General features: G+C 34.4%; 1 protein-coding gene, 2 long non-coding RNA genes and 1 pseudogene across 4 annotated transcripts; 1 reads left to right on the forward strand and 3 right to left on the reverse strand.

Annotated features, from left to right (window-relative positions):
• Window positions 1–5,432: 5,432 nt before the first annotated feature.
• Window positions 5,433–5,997, reverse strand: LOC145796903 (uncharacterized). The gene is made up of 2 exons (XR_014337602.1): window positions 5,917–5,997; window positions 5,433–5,605 (listed from the first exon to the last, which is right to left on the reverse strand). It is a non-coding gene; the product is annotated as an uncharacterized LOC145796903 (long non-coding RNA).
• A 175-nt stretch (window positions 5,998–6,172) lies between these two features.
• GLY2 (Metallo-hydrolase/oxidoreductase superfamily protein) lies at window positions 6,173–15,039 on the reverse strand. The gene is made up of 7 exons (XM_028196888.2): window positions 14,548–15,039; window positions 14,218–14,340; window positions 9,284–9,445; window positions 8,765–8,843; window positions 8,177–8,290; window positions 6,862–7,038; window positions 6,173–6,417 (listed from the first exon to the last, which is right to left on the reverse strand). Exons 1-7 carry the CDS (start codon window positions 14,592–14,594, stop codon window positions 6,343–6,345), a joined length of 777 nt encoding a protein of 258 aa, XP_028052689.2. The 5' UTR covers window positions 14,595–15,039; the 3' UTR covers window positions 6,173–6,342.
• LOC145796902 (uncharacterized) lies at window positions 9,600–13,024 on the forward strand. Its single transcript, XR_014337601.1, has 2 exons — window positions 9,600–9,735; window positions 12,855–13,024. It is a non-coding gene; the product is annotated as an uncharacterized LOC145796902 (long non-coding RNA).
• On the reverse strand, window positions 11,328–12,849 carry LOC145796901 (ubiquitin receptor RAD23b pseudogene; annotated as a pseudogene). The gene has a single exon (XR_014337600.1). The product of XR_014337600.1 is annotated as a ubiquitin receptor RAD23b pseudogene (transcript).
• Window positions 15,040–18,855: the final 3,816 nt, after the last annotated feature.

The following is an 18,855-nucleotide window of genomic DNA, read 5'->3' on the forward strand; positions in this document are numbered from 1 at the left end:
TGGCAACATTCAACAAATGTGTGAACAGTGTGAATTTAAGACATAAATTGGGCATAGACAAAAGCGTGAGATAAATGTGCTCGAATACATGATTCGTAAATCAAATACTTGAGCAGAAACAGCAACAACAACAGATAAATAAAGTGAAACTTCTTGAAAGGCAACAAGAAACTAAAACCAAGAGGAACGGTGACTTACCAGAAAAAAGGAAACTGGTGTTGAAGTTCACCGAAGTCAGACGAACGACAGCAGTGGAGAAGAGTAGCAAGAATCTTGTCAGAGGAGGTAAATAACGGTGGCAGCAAAGCTTGAAAGCTTGGAACAATGGAGGATTTGAAAAAGCTAGAGAGAGAGATAGAGCCTCAGAAACGATAAAGAAAAGTGAAAAGATGGAAGAGGGGGAAAAGTTTTGTTAAAACTTGAAACAATGGCAAAATAAAATTAATGAGCCTAGAATGACGGATTCGTCAGACGGCGCACGCAGGCGCGAGACGGCTTACAGGCACGCCACAAGCACGATCCAATAAGGGGAAGGTACGTGGCTAAAATGGTTGAATTATTGTGTATGATAGCTCATACGCTTAAGAAGAGCTCTTGGGATCCTTGTTCTTTAAAGAGACATGTCGGCCTTAACGGTTGTCTCGGCTGAGAAATTTTGAGCTGATATACTAGAAAGAAGTACAGATATAGGTTCCATCACTTCAGAATGTCGAGGTAATAGAACTTAGGGGGCAGTTGTGGGGATATATTTTCGAGTTCCCAACACATGGCCAAGGTGACGCCGACGTGTCAGCCGATGTGCCACGTGTCCAGGTTATGACGCCGAGGTGATCTCGACTAGGCCGAAGTTATCTCCAAAGATATCGGAATCTGAGATAAGCGGATAAGGCAAGAGTCCAGGAATAAGGAAGAACTTCAGCATGGATAAGGATAACACTCTTAGGGAGTTTATCTTTATCTCTTGGAGAGTCCAGGATAAGTACTGAGCTAAAGTCCATTGAAGCTAGGCTTCTATAGGGACTAGGATTGAGTTAGCTATAAAAGAAAGGCACCCTCGATGGGTCTAAGGTACGCAATTTATACTCAGAACAGTGAGTTTAGTAATTAATTATCTTTGAGAGATATACTGACTTGATCGTCGGAGTGCCCCCGGGTGGACGAACCACTGCCGGAATCTTCTCTTTCTGTTGCAGGTCAGCCAGATGTCATCTATTCTGCTAGTACTCTCCAGCTGAATACTAAGTTGACAGTGTGATCGGAAATTCACTCACACAGATATTAATAATTTATTTAACAAAAATTACATTTGTATATAAAAAATAATAGTAAGTGTAATTTTAAATATATAAATATAATGTAATTAGATAAAATGGTTACTGATATCTGATTAATTTAATTTTTTTACATATATATTATACTCGAAATGAGTCTCATAAAATAGAAACAGAAATGAGTTTCATAAAATGCACAATAATCACTAGTTTACGCAATTCAAATCATAGATTGTTAAACTTCAACTTGAAACTTTCTACACCACAAAGTTTCTTAATTCGCACTCTTTTTTTTCGAGTATCAATTGAATAAAATTCAATTGTTTGAATAGTAACATCCAAACAAAAATGATTTTTATGCAATTGATGCATTATTCATTTTAAAAACAAAGGGCAAATTACATATACCTCTCTTGAGATTTGGCTAAATTACAGATATCTCCCCGAGATTTCAGAAATTACATCCCGCCCTCTAAAGTTTGTATTTGCATAACAATTTGCCCACTAAGGTTTAAATTTCATAACAAATTACCCCATAATTTGTTATGCAAATATAGCATTCAGGAGAAAATTTGTAATTTCTCAAATCTCAGGGGGGTATTTGTAATTTAGCCAAACCTCAAAGGGGTATATATAATTTGCCCAAAAACAAAAAAGGAAGTAGAAATTGGTCCAAAAAAAAAAAAAAAAAGTTATACATAAAATTTATATAAAATGATGTGTCAAATGGATTCATTTTAAATCAAAGAATAATTTTAACCACTCATTCTTAACTTTTCTGAATTTATCCCAAATGAGATTGTGTGGTTGTGATTGAATTTGTGTGGTGTGAGATCCATGTATAGAATAAATCTGAACCACAAGATGAAAATTCTAAATAATTTCTAGATTGATAAGGATGGGGTGGGTTTATAGTATTACTCTAAATCAAAAGATCCATAAAATTGACTTAGCCTTGTTGGGGAATATGCTATTTTAATAATTTTTTGACTTTTTATGAAAAGGTGTGCAGAATAATAAAGAGAATGATTTGATAACTTATAATGACTTTTTAACTAAAACTAAAGGTTACCAAACGAGACCTTAGTATTTCAAAATTGTCATTAATGCATTATTCTAGTAAATTTTTTTGTAGAAAAATTCTGTTTGCAAATCACTTTCATTTGAAATTTTGTGCCTTTGGTGGTAATGTTAGGACAATTTTGAACTTTAGTTTGATCTTTCACAAATTATTTTTGAACTTTGGCAGTAATATTTACATGAAAAGTATTTAATGGTGTAAACTATTTTATGATGAAACAAACGAAGTCTTCATGTAAAATGATTTTGCCTAAAAATATATTTTTTTTTCATTCGTTTGATTAACACTTCAAATATTCTCTACAATAAAAATCTTAATAAAGAACTAATTATAAAAGTAAACTTTAAAAATGAAAAAAAATAAAAGAAAATGATATTCATATATAATTTTGATGTAGAATTGAACACAAATGACGCGGCAATGACACCCTTACAATTGTGAATTATAGGAAAGGAAATTTTAACTTTCAATGAGTAAATATAAATGTGACACATCGTTATATATAAGCTTTTTGTATGACTGTGGCTTCTTTCCAGTTCGAAATCAGATTGGAGCATGCTGTTGGGCTTTCATGGGCCCACTACAAAGGCTATATTGATAATTCGAACCGTTCAATATGTAGAGTTTGTTGAATACTTCATCCCTACAAAAAATTACGTTGATCGAATATCAATAATTACTTAAAAAAACCAAAATTGTGTCAACTGTAGTTATGCTCTTAAAAATAAATTATTCATACAAATGTGAATTGATCAAGTGATTATTGATATCCAATCATTGTGATTTTTTACAAGGATGAAGCACTCAACGAGCCTTACATATTAACGGTTTGGATCGTCTCGATGGATCTAAAATGAGCCCATATGAAAGCAGTGAGGTTTGATATATATGTCAAGTAGTATCGACTGTTATGAAAAAAAAAACTTATGAAATTTGTACAGCTAAATCATTTTATGCTTTATGATGGATAATATTTTATTTAAAAAATATCTTACTTACTTTTTTGGTTAACCAACCAATAAAAACAAAACAAACAAAATTTTACATGAAAAATATTTTTCAAAAGTAAAATATTTTATGTTGACACAAACGGAGACCATAAACAAAACTCAGGAGTCGGACTGTAAATTCATTCACCAATATGACTTTTTTTTTGGGTGTCAAAAGAAGAGTAGTTATGAATATGAGAAGCACTATACAAGTTTAACAATAGTTAGAAAAATCACAAAGCTCAACAGCCAATCACCAAGTTTAAGAGTATCTCTAATGGATTTTTTAAATGAGACATTATAACTAACATTATCATATTTTAATCACTCTAATAAGTTAGCTTGAGAAACTTTTTAAACAGTTTGTATATATAAATAGGTAAAATAAAGAGTAGCGTTGAAATACATAGTTAGAAAATAAATTAGGCAAAATAAAGAATTACACTTATTTATTTATTTATTTTAATTAGTGAAAAATGAAGAGTATGATTAGAATTACTCTAAAAGAGTATTTCCAATATATTCCTTAAAAAACATTTGTTGGCTATGATAGCCAAGTCTCATCTTATTTTACTACATTCAACGGCTAGTTACTATAATAACTACTTAAAAAAAAAAAAAAAAAAAAAAATCAGGCTACCTACCATTGAAGAGTTTTGGAAGGCTATTGAAATAATTTACATGGATAAGTAAATAAAATAAAGAGTAGCATTTGAGCAAATAAATAAAATAAAATATATATATATATATATATATATTTTTTTTTATAAGAGAAAAAATAGTTAGGTTTCTCATTTATGCTGTAGTTGATAAAAAAACGAAGTAACGTTGGAGTTGCTCTAAACTCAACAACTACCATTGAACTCCCATAAAGAGAAAAATAAATATCATAAAATATTAGACTCCTAAAGTCAAATCTACAATCTTACACCATCAAGTAATGTTACGTAGTTACTAAACCAAAGCCCTAGTTATTCACCAACAAGACATTCACATGTAGTTTTGTATATTTTGTTACTTGGGCAATGTATATATAACTTGTATCAGCTTTGATAAGAGAAACCCCAAAAAAAATTGCCCTCTCCCAACAACAACAACAAAAACAAAAACAAATATAAAGAGTGCTTATTTTATTGAAGTCATGAAATGCATGCTCGGCCCTGGTGAGCGTTTTTTAATAAAATGGGACAGCTGCAATTTATTGAAAAATGCAGCTGACATAATTCGGAAATTCTTTTTGTCCAAATAAATATTCAGAGAAATGTTATACTGAAATGGGCTGGGTTTCCCTCCAATCGGTGACTCGACTGGAGTGTACTGTTGGGTCCCATGTGTACTGTCGGGTCCATGGGGCTCACCACGGGTTCCGTTTTAATAATCCGAACCATTTAATATGTAGAACTTATTGAGTACTATATGCATATAAAATATCACGTTGATCATATATCAATAGTTATCTCATCAGATCAAATTTCTGTCAATTGTTTATTTTTTTATCGTCTACTTTTTTATTTTACAAAACTGATTTAATCATATAATTATTGATATCCGATTAATATGACTTTTTACATACATATAGTACTCGACAAGTTTTACACAGACAAATAGTACTCGATAAGTTCTACACATTGAACAGTTCAGATTATCGAAACGAGACCCGTGATGAGCCTCCACGGGCCCAACAATACCCTCCAGTCGGATCACCAACCGGAGGAAAGCCCGCCCCTATTAAAATCTATTCATTTTGAATCAAACACCCACTCTATTCAAATTAATTATACCAAAATCCTTTTAACTATTTATAAATATTATTTGGCAAACTTACGTGTAAGTCTTAATAGGTGGACTTATTGTCTAATAAATCTTATGATAATTAATAGCCTCTTTCATCAAACACTATTAAAAAACGTCACTAATTGTTAATTTTCAGAGACAACTTGAAATTTATCACTAATTATAAGTTTTGACGACAGTTAAAAAAAAATTGTCACAAAAAAAATTGCTAATTTTTAACTTTCATCGACAATTTTAAAAATTGATCACAGAAAAATGTCACTAATTGTAAATTTTAGCGACAATTTATACAAACCATTGAAATCTATGAAGAGTAGATTAGGTATCTTTGATATTGGCACAAATTAACTAGACGGAACCACATGTAGGTGAGAAAAGAAGAAAAAAATTACGAACATATGGCAAGTACAAGTGTATCTGTGGTGGATGCAAATGAAAGACTGTAGGGGTGCTTTTTTTCCTTCTCCCACCTACATATAGTTCCCCAAATAACTACCCTGAGGTTCAAAACCCAAGAATGATATGTGTGTCTATGGTGAGATGCAAATGAAAAGTTGTGGGGTGATTTTTTTCCCCTTCTCCCACCTACATGTAGCTCTCTCAAATAACTACCCTGAGGTTTAAAACCCAAGAATGATATGTCCAAATTTAACCACTAAACCAGTGAAAAGAAAAGAAAATTGCTCTCCAAGCTGATATTTAGGATTAGGACAGAGTTGACAGGTTCATCAGAGAGTTTGGGGGGTGGGTATACAAATGCTTTCTTAAGAGATTTGTTTACCTTGCTCCAACTCTGTCCATGAGCCCATGGTGCAGAAAAGGTTATTTCCTGAAGAAATGAAGAGATCAGGAATTTTAAGCTCCCACCAAGCCTCTTAGGAGACAGAAAACCAAAAAAGAAAAATTTGAGAAAAAAAAAAAAAAAAAAAAACCACAACTGAGAAGCAGAAATTCCATTCAATTTGGGAAGGATATTGAGACGATTGAATGAAGATAGGAGTGGAGCAACTGTGAGCAACACTTTGATGAAAGAAGGATTTCACACGACACAGAACATATTCATTAGCTACATTCCAACAGCGATGATAGTGTACTTACACAACCCGAGTCAAGTGGAAGTATTGTATTATTACAGGCGCCCACATACCACAAGTTTACTGAACAGAACAGAAACAACATAACATCATCGCAGTCAGATCCTTGATTGTCATCCTCTCCAATTATCCTTGCGTTGCCTTATCTCCCTCATGGCTTCAATGGGGGACTTGCAACCAACCTTTGCCTGAAAAAGTTCGCAACAATCTACTTAAGAAAAGGTTGTATGCCACAAGAAATGTGCTTTGTTTTGATATGGTAGTAGGTTTTTTGGGGCATTCACTGATGATGGTATTTGGAGAAAACATAGTATAATGAAAACAAATAAGCATAAATTACGCAGTGCTATAATTCCAGTGCCATACTATGGGGCTATTTAGCTTATGAAGTTGCATATAGGTTTTTTTTCTGCGAGAGTGTTTGGTGCGACTTTTGTTTACAACTTAATTAAGCTCAAAAAAACTTATTATTGAGAAACAAGAGAGAAGCGTTTTTAGCTTCTAATTTATGATTATTAACTACCAGCTTGTTAGAAAATGCACCAAACAGGGCCTATACAAGCGCCATAATGATCTCAGTAAACTATTTACCAACTCACGGGAGGTAACTATCATAAGAGAAAAAATAATACCTGGATCTCTGGCAGATCCACCCGCATGAATGGATTAGTTTCCAATTCTTCTTCAATGGTTGAGGGAACAGTGGGAAGGCCAGCCTGTCTCTGATGCTGAGCCCATGACAACTTTTGTGCTATCTTGGCATTTTCTGGTTCAACTGTCAGAGCAAACTGCAGATTCTTCACTGTATACTGAAGAGTCGTAAACCAAAAATATTAGTTTGTACTTGGGAACAAAAAAAAGACCTGTGCTAACAGCTACAAGAGAATCGTGCAACTAAGCTTGGCATTCGCTAATGCATATTGGAACCAGATCAGGACTCCCTTGGTAGGAATGTTGTGATGTTATGCAACATACTTGGAACTATCATATCAACTGGACAATGAAACTTCAAAATAAGAGCAATTGACCCATGGATTTCATGCTAAATGGGACAGATTGACTGAGTGGTAAAATACTCATGGCAGAACAAATCCAAAAAGAACATATTATTCTGCAACGAAAGAAGGTTCTGGCAACATATAAGGTTTAGGCAAAAAGATCTTATAGGTGCACATGATCCGTCTTGGTTGTGTTGTCTTCAAGATCATATCTATGGTTGAGGTTGCACTTTACGAAGCTGCTTGGTTAGTAGTAGAATGGATTGTTTAGATTCATCATGCTTCAAGAGTATGGAGGAGCCTCTCTAAGGTTGAACAAATCAGAATGCATAAGATTACTAATTTAATTATATTAAAAAAAAAAAAAATGCATTTCCAAATGACATCGCAATTCAAATGCAGAATGTGTTGAGGTTTGTACACTCATTATTACCATTACAACTCTCTTGGGGCTTAAATTGAATGATAAGTTTATCCTATTTTAGGCTTTTCCTAAACCGGCGATAATGTTTTAATTGATCGTAAGGCCCCCAAGACTTGAAGCACATAGAGCTACACTAAATAAATAGCATTTCTACATGACTAATCTTATAGGAGGAAGGACTGAGAGCTAGTTCACCAAAGGAATAATAAATCACAATGCAAAACACGTAACACGTCTCCACAAAAAGTTAGTTTGTTTTTTGAAGGAAAATAATTTTACCCATGCAACATATAAATTTATTTGTTATTAACACCATAACACGCTATAATGTGAAGATAGTCTGTGGAGGCATATAGAGCATATGACAGTAAATTAAGTTCTTTAGTGATGACTTTGAAGTAAATAAAAACTGCAATTATTTTATATAGGGTGGGTTAGACACCCTTGGATTGCTTGCTGTCACAGTGTCATACCACCAAAGCTATAATTCCATAATATCTTTAAAAGAATATAGATAAGCATTACCTCATGGCCACAATAAACTCGTGTTGGGTTTGGCAACGAACCCAATGTCACACAGAGAGATTGATACATTTGTTCTGCTGTGCCCTCGAAAAACTTACCACAACCAGCAACAAACTACACACAGGAATGAAAGGATCAATATCAATTGTTAAAGACCACACAATTTTCAGCTGAGAGATGCATTGATCACTGAAAGAGTTCAAGAACATATAAGCTACTTTTCACCCAAGAAAATGAAAACCAGCCCCGTCACCAACATAAACCTGCTAATGAATAGTGCAGCCAACGGTGTTTCAAACTTCAAACATTTTACAATATTCCTTTACAGCAAAAGTAAGAACTGATCTCTACTTGAGCACTAGAAGACAAAATCATTACTCCATTCAAGAAATCTTGCTAAACTTAATTCAGTTAAATTCCACCCTCAATTGCCAAAAGTGTAGAAAGATTAGTTACTTACAGCTTCTCTATCCCCAACCGGTTATAAAATCCAACCTTGTATTTATATTCTATAAAATCTTGGTAAAGAAGGTCATCAATGTGCAAGTATGAGAAAGGTTATTAAATGAGAGCACCATCTTCACTCACCAGTGTGTCTCCAGTGAAAACAGCAGGGTTCTCTTCGTCTTTTCCAGTCAGATAGTAACTTATATGACCTTTGGTGTGGCTGATGAAAGTGGATCAAATTAACAAGTAAACATAAATGAGACAAAAGTTAACATACTAGTATTCAAATCAACCAAATAATCAAGCTACATGAGTATACTTTAAAGATTGACTTCTACAGAGTATAGACACAGAACCAAACACAGAACCGACAGGTGGAGCAACATGAGTGGAACCACCTCTTGAGTGGCAGGCCACACAATACACCATCATTTTTCTGAGGTCGTATCATTTTCCAGTGGTCGGTTATATGGTTGGTTCTATTGTTTAAGGATACTTCACCATGAAAGAAACTGCAATTCAATCACAACCATACTGGCAAAAATTCAAAGAAAATTGATTTTATACACTCGAAATTCAAATATGTAAAAACTAGGGTAGACGATAGACATAGTAATCAGTGATATATTACAAGGAACAGAGTAGAGTAATAACACATACGAAGGTGTATGAAGAGCCAATATCTGGATATCGGTCCCAAGAGACAACTTATCACCATTTTCCAGCTTATTAGTACTCCCCTTCACATTATCAAGTGAACCACCGTAAACCTTAATCCCGGGCACCAATTCCTTAATCTTCTCGTTTCCGCCTGCATGATCCCTATCATATATACAAGCATTCATAAGAATAGGTAAGCATTCAAGCCAAACAACAACTTTTTGGTCTGTTCACCATGCAGCACCAATTACTTGCCCAGTTGGGCTTGTGGGCCCCACCATAGGTCCCTTCCAATGATGCAAGTCATCATTTTGTAGGCCTCAATGTGTAAATCATCCATGAAAAAATTCATATTGATCTGATGATTGGAACTGCATGATTTCATCATATTTGTCTTTTAAAAAAGAGTAAATTACACTGATCTCATTGACATTTGGAGAACACACAATAATGTAGAAATTTAATGTATAAAGAGAAATGATTGTATTATTGATTGATATAATGTTGTAGTTGATATCTATTACAATGATTCATGATTCCTATATATATAGAAGAGGGTGAGTGTGTAGTAGGTAAGGAGTAGGTGAAATGGAGGTGGTAGTGGTGTAGTGGGTTAGGTTTAGTGGAGTAGGTGAGGTGGTAGTGGTGTAGTGGGTTAGGTTTAGTGGAGTAGGTGAGGTAGTAGTGGTGTAGTGGGTTAGGTTTAGTGGAGTAGGTTTAAGTGGGTGAAGTAGGTGGAGAGTAGGTGGATTTTAACAGCCCCCCGCAAACTCAAGGGGGATAAGAACTAACCAACTTGAGTTTGGAGAGAATAACAAAACAAGAAAATACATAAAAATAAAAGAGGATAGGAGACACTGTATGGTCGTGTCAGACCATTGGTGAAGACACTGGATGGTGGTGTCATAACGTTGTAGAGGACACTGTATGGGGGTGTCATAACGTTGGAGAGGACACTGTATGGTGGTGTCATAACGTTGTAGAATCTTGTCGGACCCTTGTAGAAACTAACCGGAATCAATGTCGGGACAGTTTACAGAGTCTTGTCGGACCCTTGTAGAAACTAACCGGAATCAATGTCGGGACAGTTTACAGAGTCTTGTCGGACCCTTAAAAAGTCGCACCCTCAAAAGGTGTGCCCAATCTGTCAAAAGGCGTGCCATCAAAAGGCGTGCCCAATCCATAAAAAGGCGTGCCATCAAAAGTTGCGCCCTCAAAAGGCGCGCCCACTTCATCAAAAGTCGTGCCCGACAGAAAGCGTCGAGCCATCAAAAGGTGAGCCGGAGACGCGGCGAGGCACGTGAGCGACAGTGCGCGTGTCGGCCTCTTCGTCATGTTCTATATAAATCAATGCGGAGGCTGAGGCAGAAAACCTGCTAAAAACTTCTGAAAAACTCTTCCTTGCCTGAGAGAGAAACTCTGTAATACTCTGTAACCAACCCGTCTCTGAAACACTCAGCAACATGGCCTCTTCTTCCCGTCCAGCTACCCAAAACATGGCCTCCTCTTCCTGTGGTCTGCTCACGCTCTTTCCAGAACTGAACGAGCCCACAAGAGAAATAACTGGTGCGGTGGCCAGTGAACCTCAACCAAACACCTCTGGTTTTGCTCCGTTGAACTTTCCGATGCGGTTGGTGGAGCAAAAAATGGCGGTGCAAACTGATATTGAGGCCAATCAGTATACTCTGAAGTCATGTGTGGAAACCATGACTGCGGTCACAAACTTGTCGCACCGGCTGCAGAGCAGGACAAATGAGGTGCAACAGTTAAACTCCCAGCTGGCTCTGCTCCAACGCATGTATAAGGATGCGCGAGCAGAGATAAGTGTGCTAAAGGCAGAAAACAAGGAGCTGAAGCGGAAGGCCACCGTGATGTTCCGATTTGGAGGTCCACCATATGCTGCAGTGGAGGAGCAGGGAGGAGGAAACTTGCTTGGTGGTCTAGGAAGCACGGAGGCAACACCGTCAAGGGCCGTCCAGGACGGAGGCAAGAAGAAAAGACAGGCGGCAGAGTAGAGAAGAAAAATCCCGCCTGTATTATTGATTGATTTTTTTTTTTTTTTTTTTATGTAAAATGGTGATCGGGGTGAGGCCCGACATGAATAAAATAAGGGAAGGTTTGGTGTGCAATTTTGCCTTCTTTTTTTTTTTTTTTTTTGTTGCAATAATAAGAATAATAATAATATATAAAATAAAGTGTTGTGCCACGTCTTGGGCAGATCAAATACTTTGGAAAAAAAGTTGAAAGAAAAGTTGAAAAGATGAGAGGAGAATGGGACAAGCCCATGTGAGTGTGAGTGAAAGTGGGGTTTAAAGAAAGTGAGGTAGTGGGTTGATTAAAAAAAAGGATTGTGGGTTTGAAAGTGGAAAGATGAGAGAGAGAGAATGTGAATGAAAACCCAAATTGACACTTTCAGGGATCGAAGAGAGCAGAGAGAGAGAATCAAAAGGAGATGAATTAGGTGCTCCAGAGATGGGTGCAGCTGCTGCTGCACGTGTTTCAGCCCCCTCAGAAGTTGCCTGATTCACAGGCAAATGAGCCACTGGCACTGCAACTTCCGCTGCTTCTGGAATACCTGAATACAAGTAATCCACAGCTCGCTCTGGATTGTTGTAAGCAGCTCGAAGTGCACGGGTAACTATTTCTTTGTCCCAGTTGCCACCACCTATATCCATTATTTGTTGAATGGTCTGCTCAAGGTTAGAACCAGCAACCAAAATGGAAGCAGCCTGACCATACGTATCAGAAGGAGCATTAGCTGTTGCCACATTGGAACCAGACGAGGTGATTTCTGGGGCCGGTGCTTGTACAGGAGCTTCAGGTGCAGAAGTAGGATTAGAAATTGGTTGAGTTGTAGATCCAGGCTGGGTGGATGAGGTCCCACTTGAGCCCAAAGTTTTACTCTTGCTAAGCATGACAACAAGAAAACCATCTTCAGAGACCTTGTTCTCTGCCAGAGTACTTTCATCTTTCAAAACCTTTCCATTGTGAATCAATAATTGCTGTCCACATGGATAATTGTCTTTTCCTTGCACATCTTCAATATTTTTCTTAACCGCCATGATGGTGTCAGTGGGTTGAACCCTAATTTCGAAGTGGCTGCCTTTGAGAGTCTTTACAGTAAGCTTCATCTTGGCGAGAAGAGTTGGCGTCAATTCGAGCTAGCAGTGGTTTGAGTTGCTGCAGTGGTTGGAGGTTTTGGTAGGTTTTAATTGGTTGAGGTCTGGCGGGCGGTTAAGGCAAAGTTGCCGCCCGCCAGAAGGCGAAGAGCACCAAGAGCTTAACCTTGCTCTGATACCATGTAGAAATTTAATGTATAAAGAGAAATGATTGTATTATTGATTGATATAATGTTGTAGTTGATATCTATTACAATGATTCATGATTCCTATATATATAGAAGAGGGTGAGTGTGTAGTAGGTAAGGAGTAGGTGAAGTGGAGGTGGTAGTGGTGTAGTGGGTTAGGTTTAGTGGAGTAGGTGAGGTGGTAGTGGTGTAGTGGGTTAGGTTTAGTGGAGTAGGTTTAAGTGGGTGAAGTAGGTGGAGAGTAGGTGGATTTTAACAAATAAGTCCCATAGTTTTGGCATAATTACATGGTCCAACCTCCCTTTTATTAAGGCTAAATGGACAGAACTAATGCAGATGATGTGAAGAAACAAATATAAACAAGGTAAAAAATATACATTCAATGTACAATATATGACAATATTATTTCTCTATCCAAATGACTAACGAATTACTAATGAAAGGAGACTAAGCGTTATATGAATTAAAACGTTAGAGAAACCCAATGTAATTATGCCAAACTTGTATGGGCTTATTATGTATTTTAAACCAACGCAATTTATCCTTTAAGAGATGAACAACTATTTTTTAAGAAGCAGAGACTCTTCAAAAAAGGTAATGTGTCATATCTGACACCAACACTAGTCGGTCACTTCCCAGAACTTAGACACACATAAAATACATTATAAATTTAAATAAAATAACTTGAAATCCAATGATAAAACAAAAATAATATAAATTTATAACTATTCTTTTTCTTTAAACTTAAAATCTTTGACTTAAATATTCATATATATGACATATAATACTTATTTATCCTCATATTATTATGATATATAATAAATATATAAAATTATATATTTTGCATGTGTCTCCACATGTCGCGTCCTACATAATTTGAAAATTTGCGTATTGACGTGTCTGTGTCATGTGATGTGCCTGTACTTCTTATACTATATTCAAAACAATACTTGTCATCCCACATGTGATAAAATTATTTGGTTATGATTATTTAATCAATCAATTTTTTTTTTTTTTAATTTTTTTATGTAAGATCTAATCATAGAGCCTACAAGATGAATAACTCTAATAATATCTGTGGTCAAACCCACGGGCTCAACTGAACAAGACCGGACCTCTCACCAACTAGAGTGAAGTCAAACCCTTATTTGCAGGGCTATTAAACGGACCAAGGTACTTGAGCTTTACTCGTATTCGACTCATTAAAAACTCATTGAGATCGACTCGTTATGTAAACAAGCCAAACTTGACCACAATTTTAAGCTCGTTAAGTTTTCAAATCAACCTTGAACAATCTATTACTATGCTCGAGAAGCACTAAAAAAAATCAAGCTGCTCAAGCTCGACTTGTATTCGGCTAGTTAAAAGCTCATTGGAGATCAGCACGTTATATAAACAATCCAAGTTTAAACATAATCTTACTTGGTAAGTTATCAAACGGAGTTTGAACAACCTACTACTTACAGTCCTACTTATTTGTTCAATAACAAGAAAGAATCATAGATAAGCCATCACTTAAACCAAAAGACCTAATATCAAATTGAAAGTCAACCTCTACCGTGTTGAATGAGAGTATAATTGGAAAGAGTTGATAAATTTGAAGAATGGAAAGCAGAACAGAACAGACCAGTGATGGTGAGTGGTGAGGACGAACTTTAGGTGAACGCAGTTCTCGTCGCACACACGAAGAACCTTTTCAGGTTCAACTGGATCCACAACTGCAGCTTCCTTGGTTGTTTCATCTATGATTCTGCAAGCAAACACAATTCACAGCATATGATTACTACATACATAAAACAATCATCCATGACACACAAACATACACATACACATACAATCGTTTAATCAAATTGAAAGCCCTAGTGAAGAATCAATTGAAAACAATCCGCAAAAACATAATACTCCTATATACATATAGAGAGAAAGAGAAATAAGAGAAAATCGGATGGAATTGTACATGTAGGAGTAGTTGTCTTCCAAGCACGGAACGTGGATGACCTTCATCGTCGTCGTCGTCGCCGCCGCCGAATCGAATAACCAATTTCTGTTCTGTTTCGGTGCTGGGTTCAGTAGTATCGTATCCAACTAGATTTAAAAATTCTAAGATATTTTAAAAAATTTATCAAAAATTTTACGTAAGTGTGGCATACGACATTAATAAAAAATTTAATAGATTTTTGAATAATGACTTGGACCCTCTTCTTTTCCCACTTTCTTGATCCCTTTTCATTTGATTGGCTATTTTTTTTTTTATTCCTCCTCCTCTAATTACCACCCGTCACGTACCTGTAAAGTCGTAGAGTGGCGATTAGAAAGGGTCTCAATTATCGCCCCCATTTTTTTTAGGTTTGGATGTAGAGTGCCTTGTCAGCATCCCCACCCACCACCACGTGGCAGATTGACACGGTCAATTGGATAATTTGGGGGAGGGTTTGGTCAAACTTCTTTCAGAGAACTTGAATTTTGACATTAAAGAAAAGAAGGGTTTGATTTTTCTGAAGCTGGAATCTCAATTTAATAGAATATTTGGATTTGATAGGTTGGTTTTGAAATTAATTTTAATTATTTGAATCGTTTATTTTTTTGAAATATTTATATAAAAAATTAAAATAATTAAATATTGATAGTTATATATTTGAATTATGAGTGATTCTATTTACACTATAAGTTTATCTCTTTATGCACTTCATATAAGATTTTTAATTTTTTATTTTATTTTAATTTTACCCATGTATGAAATTATTTTTAAGGAAAAAAGATTAAAATTAAATATATTTTATTACCTCTTTACACCCATTGCTCTTCAATAGGGGTGTTCGCAGTTCAATTGCGGTTGGAAAACTTCTATTCCGCCATTCGTCTGCCGATCGGTGGATTGGAAAAAATCAATCCGTATCCGTCCACCGAATTGACAAATGCGGATTGAATGAATTGGCGGATTAACGGATGAATGCGAATCAGTTTGACAGTTTAAACTTTTATAAATTTTAAATATAATACAACAATTTGTCAACATTTTTTATTAGATAACAATCCAACTCAACATAATCAAAAGATTATCAAGTAAATTGTTAAATATCAATAATAAATACATATAAGAAAATTATGCATTATCAAAACTATTTCATTCCTTTTTTTTTATTCAAAAAATATTTAATTTGATTTTAAAAAAAATGACAAAATTAAGCTTTATATTTTTTCACACAAAAATACCAAATATCAATCCTTGCCATTTGATAAAAAGATTTCTAAATTGAAAACACAACAGAATATCTAAACTCTTTTTCAATTGAAAACACAAATAGAATATCTAAACAAATTAAAAACACAAAGTCTTACAAATTACTAGGGGTGCTTGCAGTTTGGCGGTTTAGTTGCGGCCAAAAGAACCTCAAATCCGCCATCCATCCAAAACTAAGCAGATTGGAAAAAATCAATCTGCAATTGTTCGCTCGTCATCAGACATCCATCCAAAATGCGATGGTTCAGTTTGGTTCAATCGGTTTGGACGAATCAGAATATCCGCTTCTCACCTCTACTCTTCAATCCCTATTGCTCTTCTTTTCTCCTTAGTTTTTCTTTTTTGCTACATATTTCTTTTCAAAAAGTGAAAATTATAGTGTTTTGATCATAAAAAAATCAATTGATGAAAAAAAAGTGAGTTTTTTTTATTTGTTTAGTAGGTTTTTCATTTCATTTTTTGAAAGAGTTCTTCGATTTTTGTTCGGTATATCAAAATTGAACAAAATAAAATAGTCCGGAATCACATTGCCGAACAAAAAATTTATGTTCGATAACCCATTGCCGAATAAAAGATACATTTTCGGTAACCCAAAGCCCAACGTTTTTAATTTGTTCGATTACTCATTACTGTGCATTTCTAGCTTTATTATTCGTTTAATTTATATTTTTTTGTTTTTTTGTTTGGAATGATTATACTTCTACTTATTGCAATGCAAGTATAATTTGCTGGTAGATTATCTGAGGAGGAAACATCTTTATTACTTGACATGTCAAAGAGTATGCTATAAGAGATATTGATTACATTGAAACGAAAACATGCCTTTAATACAACAATAATGAAGACAATCTAGAACGCACTTAAAGCCACATGTGACTCGACAAATTTTTTTTAGTTTGACAATATGATACTGGAATAATCTAATTTGTATAACAATATATCACCGAATAGGCAATTTATAAATGGACTCTAATTAATTTTTTGTTAAAGTAAAGTTAAATCATTCAATTGAACGGTAACAAATAGTTGGAAAAAAATTAGTTTGTCTGGTAACACGGCAATGAGTAATTCAAATTTTTAGCATTATATTACCAAAAGCTATCGGTGTAATGCGACAAAACTGAAACGGTTTTGAAGAGTTTTTAGTTTAGGATTAGTTTTGGTAGTATAATGGGTGTAATAAGAATCACAATTTTTGTTAGTAGAGTAATGAGATGGAAGGTGTAAATAGGTAAACTAGTGGTGTAAGTAGAATCACTTTTGAATCATATTTGTTTTAAAAAAATATATGACAAATATAATTTTAAGAATAACTATCTATTTTTTATAATATAAATTTGATTCAATTATATAACTATCGATGTTCGATCATCTTGACTTTTTACATGAATATTCTACTTAACGAGTCTTAGAAAATGAACGATTTAGATAATTGAAATGGGACCAATGGTAGGCTCCATGGATCCCTCAAGTTCTCTCATATTGTGATCCCAATATGAGAGAAGCCCAATCAAAAAAAAAAAAAAAAAAAGACTCCCTATTTTAATAGATTGAGAGTTTAAATGGTGTATACCATATGCACCTTATAACTAAATAAGAAAATAGTATAACTTCATATTTTTTAAGTCATAATTTTAAAAAAAATAAAAATGTCATAACTAAACACAATATAAGACATAACTAAAGAACTCATGAGTCATAATTAAAATAATGTCATAAAAGAAAAAATATTAGTCATAACTAGAGAATAAAATAATATAATTAGGGATGCATATGATACACCTTTTTCAATAGTGTGTATGTTAGAATTTCCCATATACGCTCTAAACAAACTATTGTAAATTTTCAATATACCGTCTGATATTTTCTTAAAATACAAATCAACTGCTGTAATTTTAAAAATTACATTCCACCTTTTGAAATTTTAATTTCATAATAAATGGTTCATTTTATTAAAAAAATATCAAATCAATTAACAATTTTTAATGATGTCAAAAATATATTTTAATTAATAATTGAGATAATTTTATTATTGTATAGAAGAGCAGTTATAAATTTTATTTTTTCAATTAATTCTATTAAATAATTTTTTTCGATAATAGGATATTTGTAATTTTTCAAACCCCAAAGGACAATCCATATTTTAAACAAATTTCAAAGATGTATTTATAATTTACCCTAAAAATTATTGTTTTATTTTTGTTATTATGAGCCATGGTTATGACATGGCAGGCAAATTAAATTAAAATTGGTTGCCCTAATGATTGTTGGTTAAATAGCCAATATTTAGAAGTCCAAACATTTCAAATTTTGGGCTATTGAAGGTTTGTCTGATCATTAACTTTAGAATATCAGAACTTAGTCAAGGTGCGCATAATCTAACTCGAACACTTGGTTATCAAATAATAAATAAAAAAAAACATAGCCAATATTTAAGTGTGTAGTTCGAACTATGTAAGATCTCACTAATAAATGTATAATATTTCTTTACAAACACAATCATATATATTATCTTAAATTTAATTTTCGTGATAAGTAATATTATTCAAAATTTATATAACTAATATTTATGTTACAACTGACAATCACTCAAATTCAAATTACTATTTCCCAAAGGAAAATGTTTAATCTACACAAAAGACTCCCTTCGACTCCCCGTGAGTCACGTGGCACCCTTTGAACCGAAATCAAATCCACTCTTCTTTCTTTGTCTCAAACTTTCCATCCCTCTCACATCTCTCTCTCAATGACTGAGAGAACTCTTAAACTCTTTTCTCTCCTCTCTATGTCTCTCTCCTCTCACGTCCTCTCTCCTATTCACAATCTCTTTGGCCACCAATACAATTGCCTTCGGCAATGCTAAACGCCATTGGCAATCAAAGTTGTTAAAATCGGGATCCCATATAGGATCGTTGGGAGAGACTGATGGATTGGATTGTAAAATCAGATCGAGAATCATAAGATCCTACTTTTAATGTAAAATAAAATGAAAAATTGATACATTTGATATAATATATATTTTAT

This window comes from Camellia sinensis, chromosome 8 (genome assembly GCF_055761805.1).
Source record: "Camellia sinensis isolate YWXY chromosome 8, ASM5576180v1, whole genome shotgun sequence".
Classification (NCBI taxonomy): Eukaryota; Viridiplantae; Streptophyta; class Magnoliopsida; order Ericales; family Theaceae; genus Camellia; species Camellia sinensis.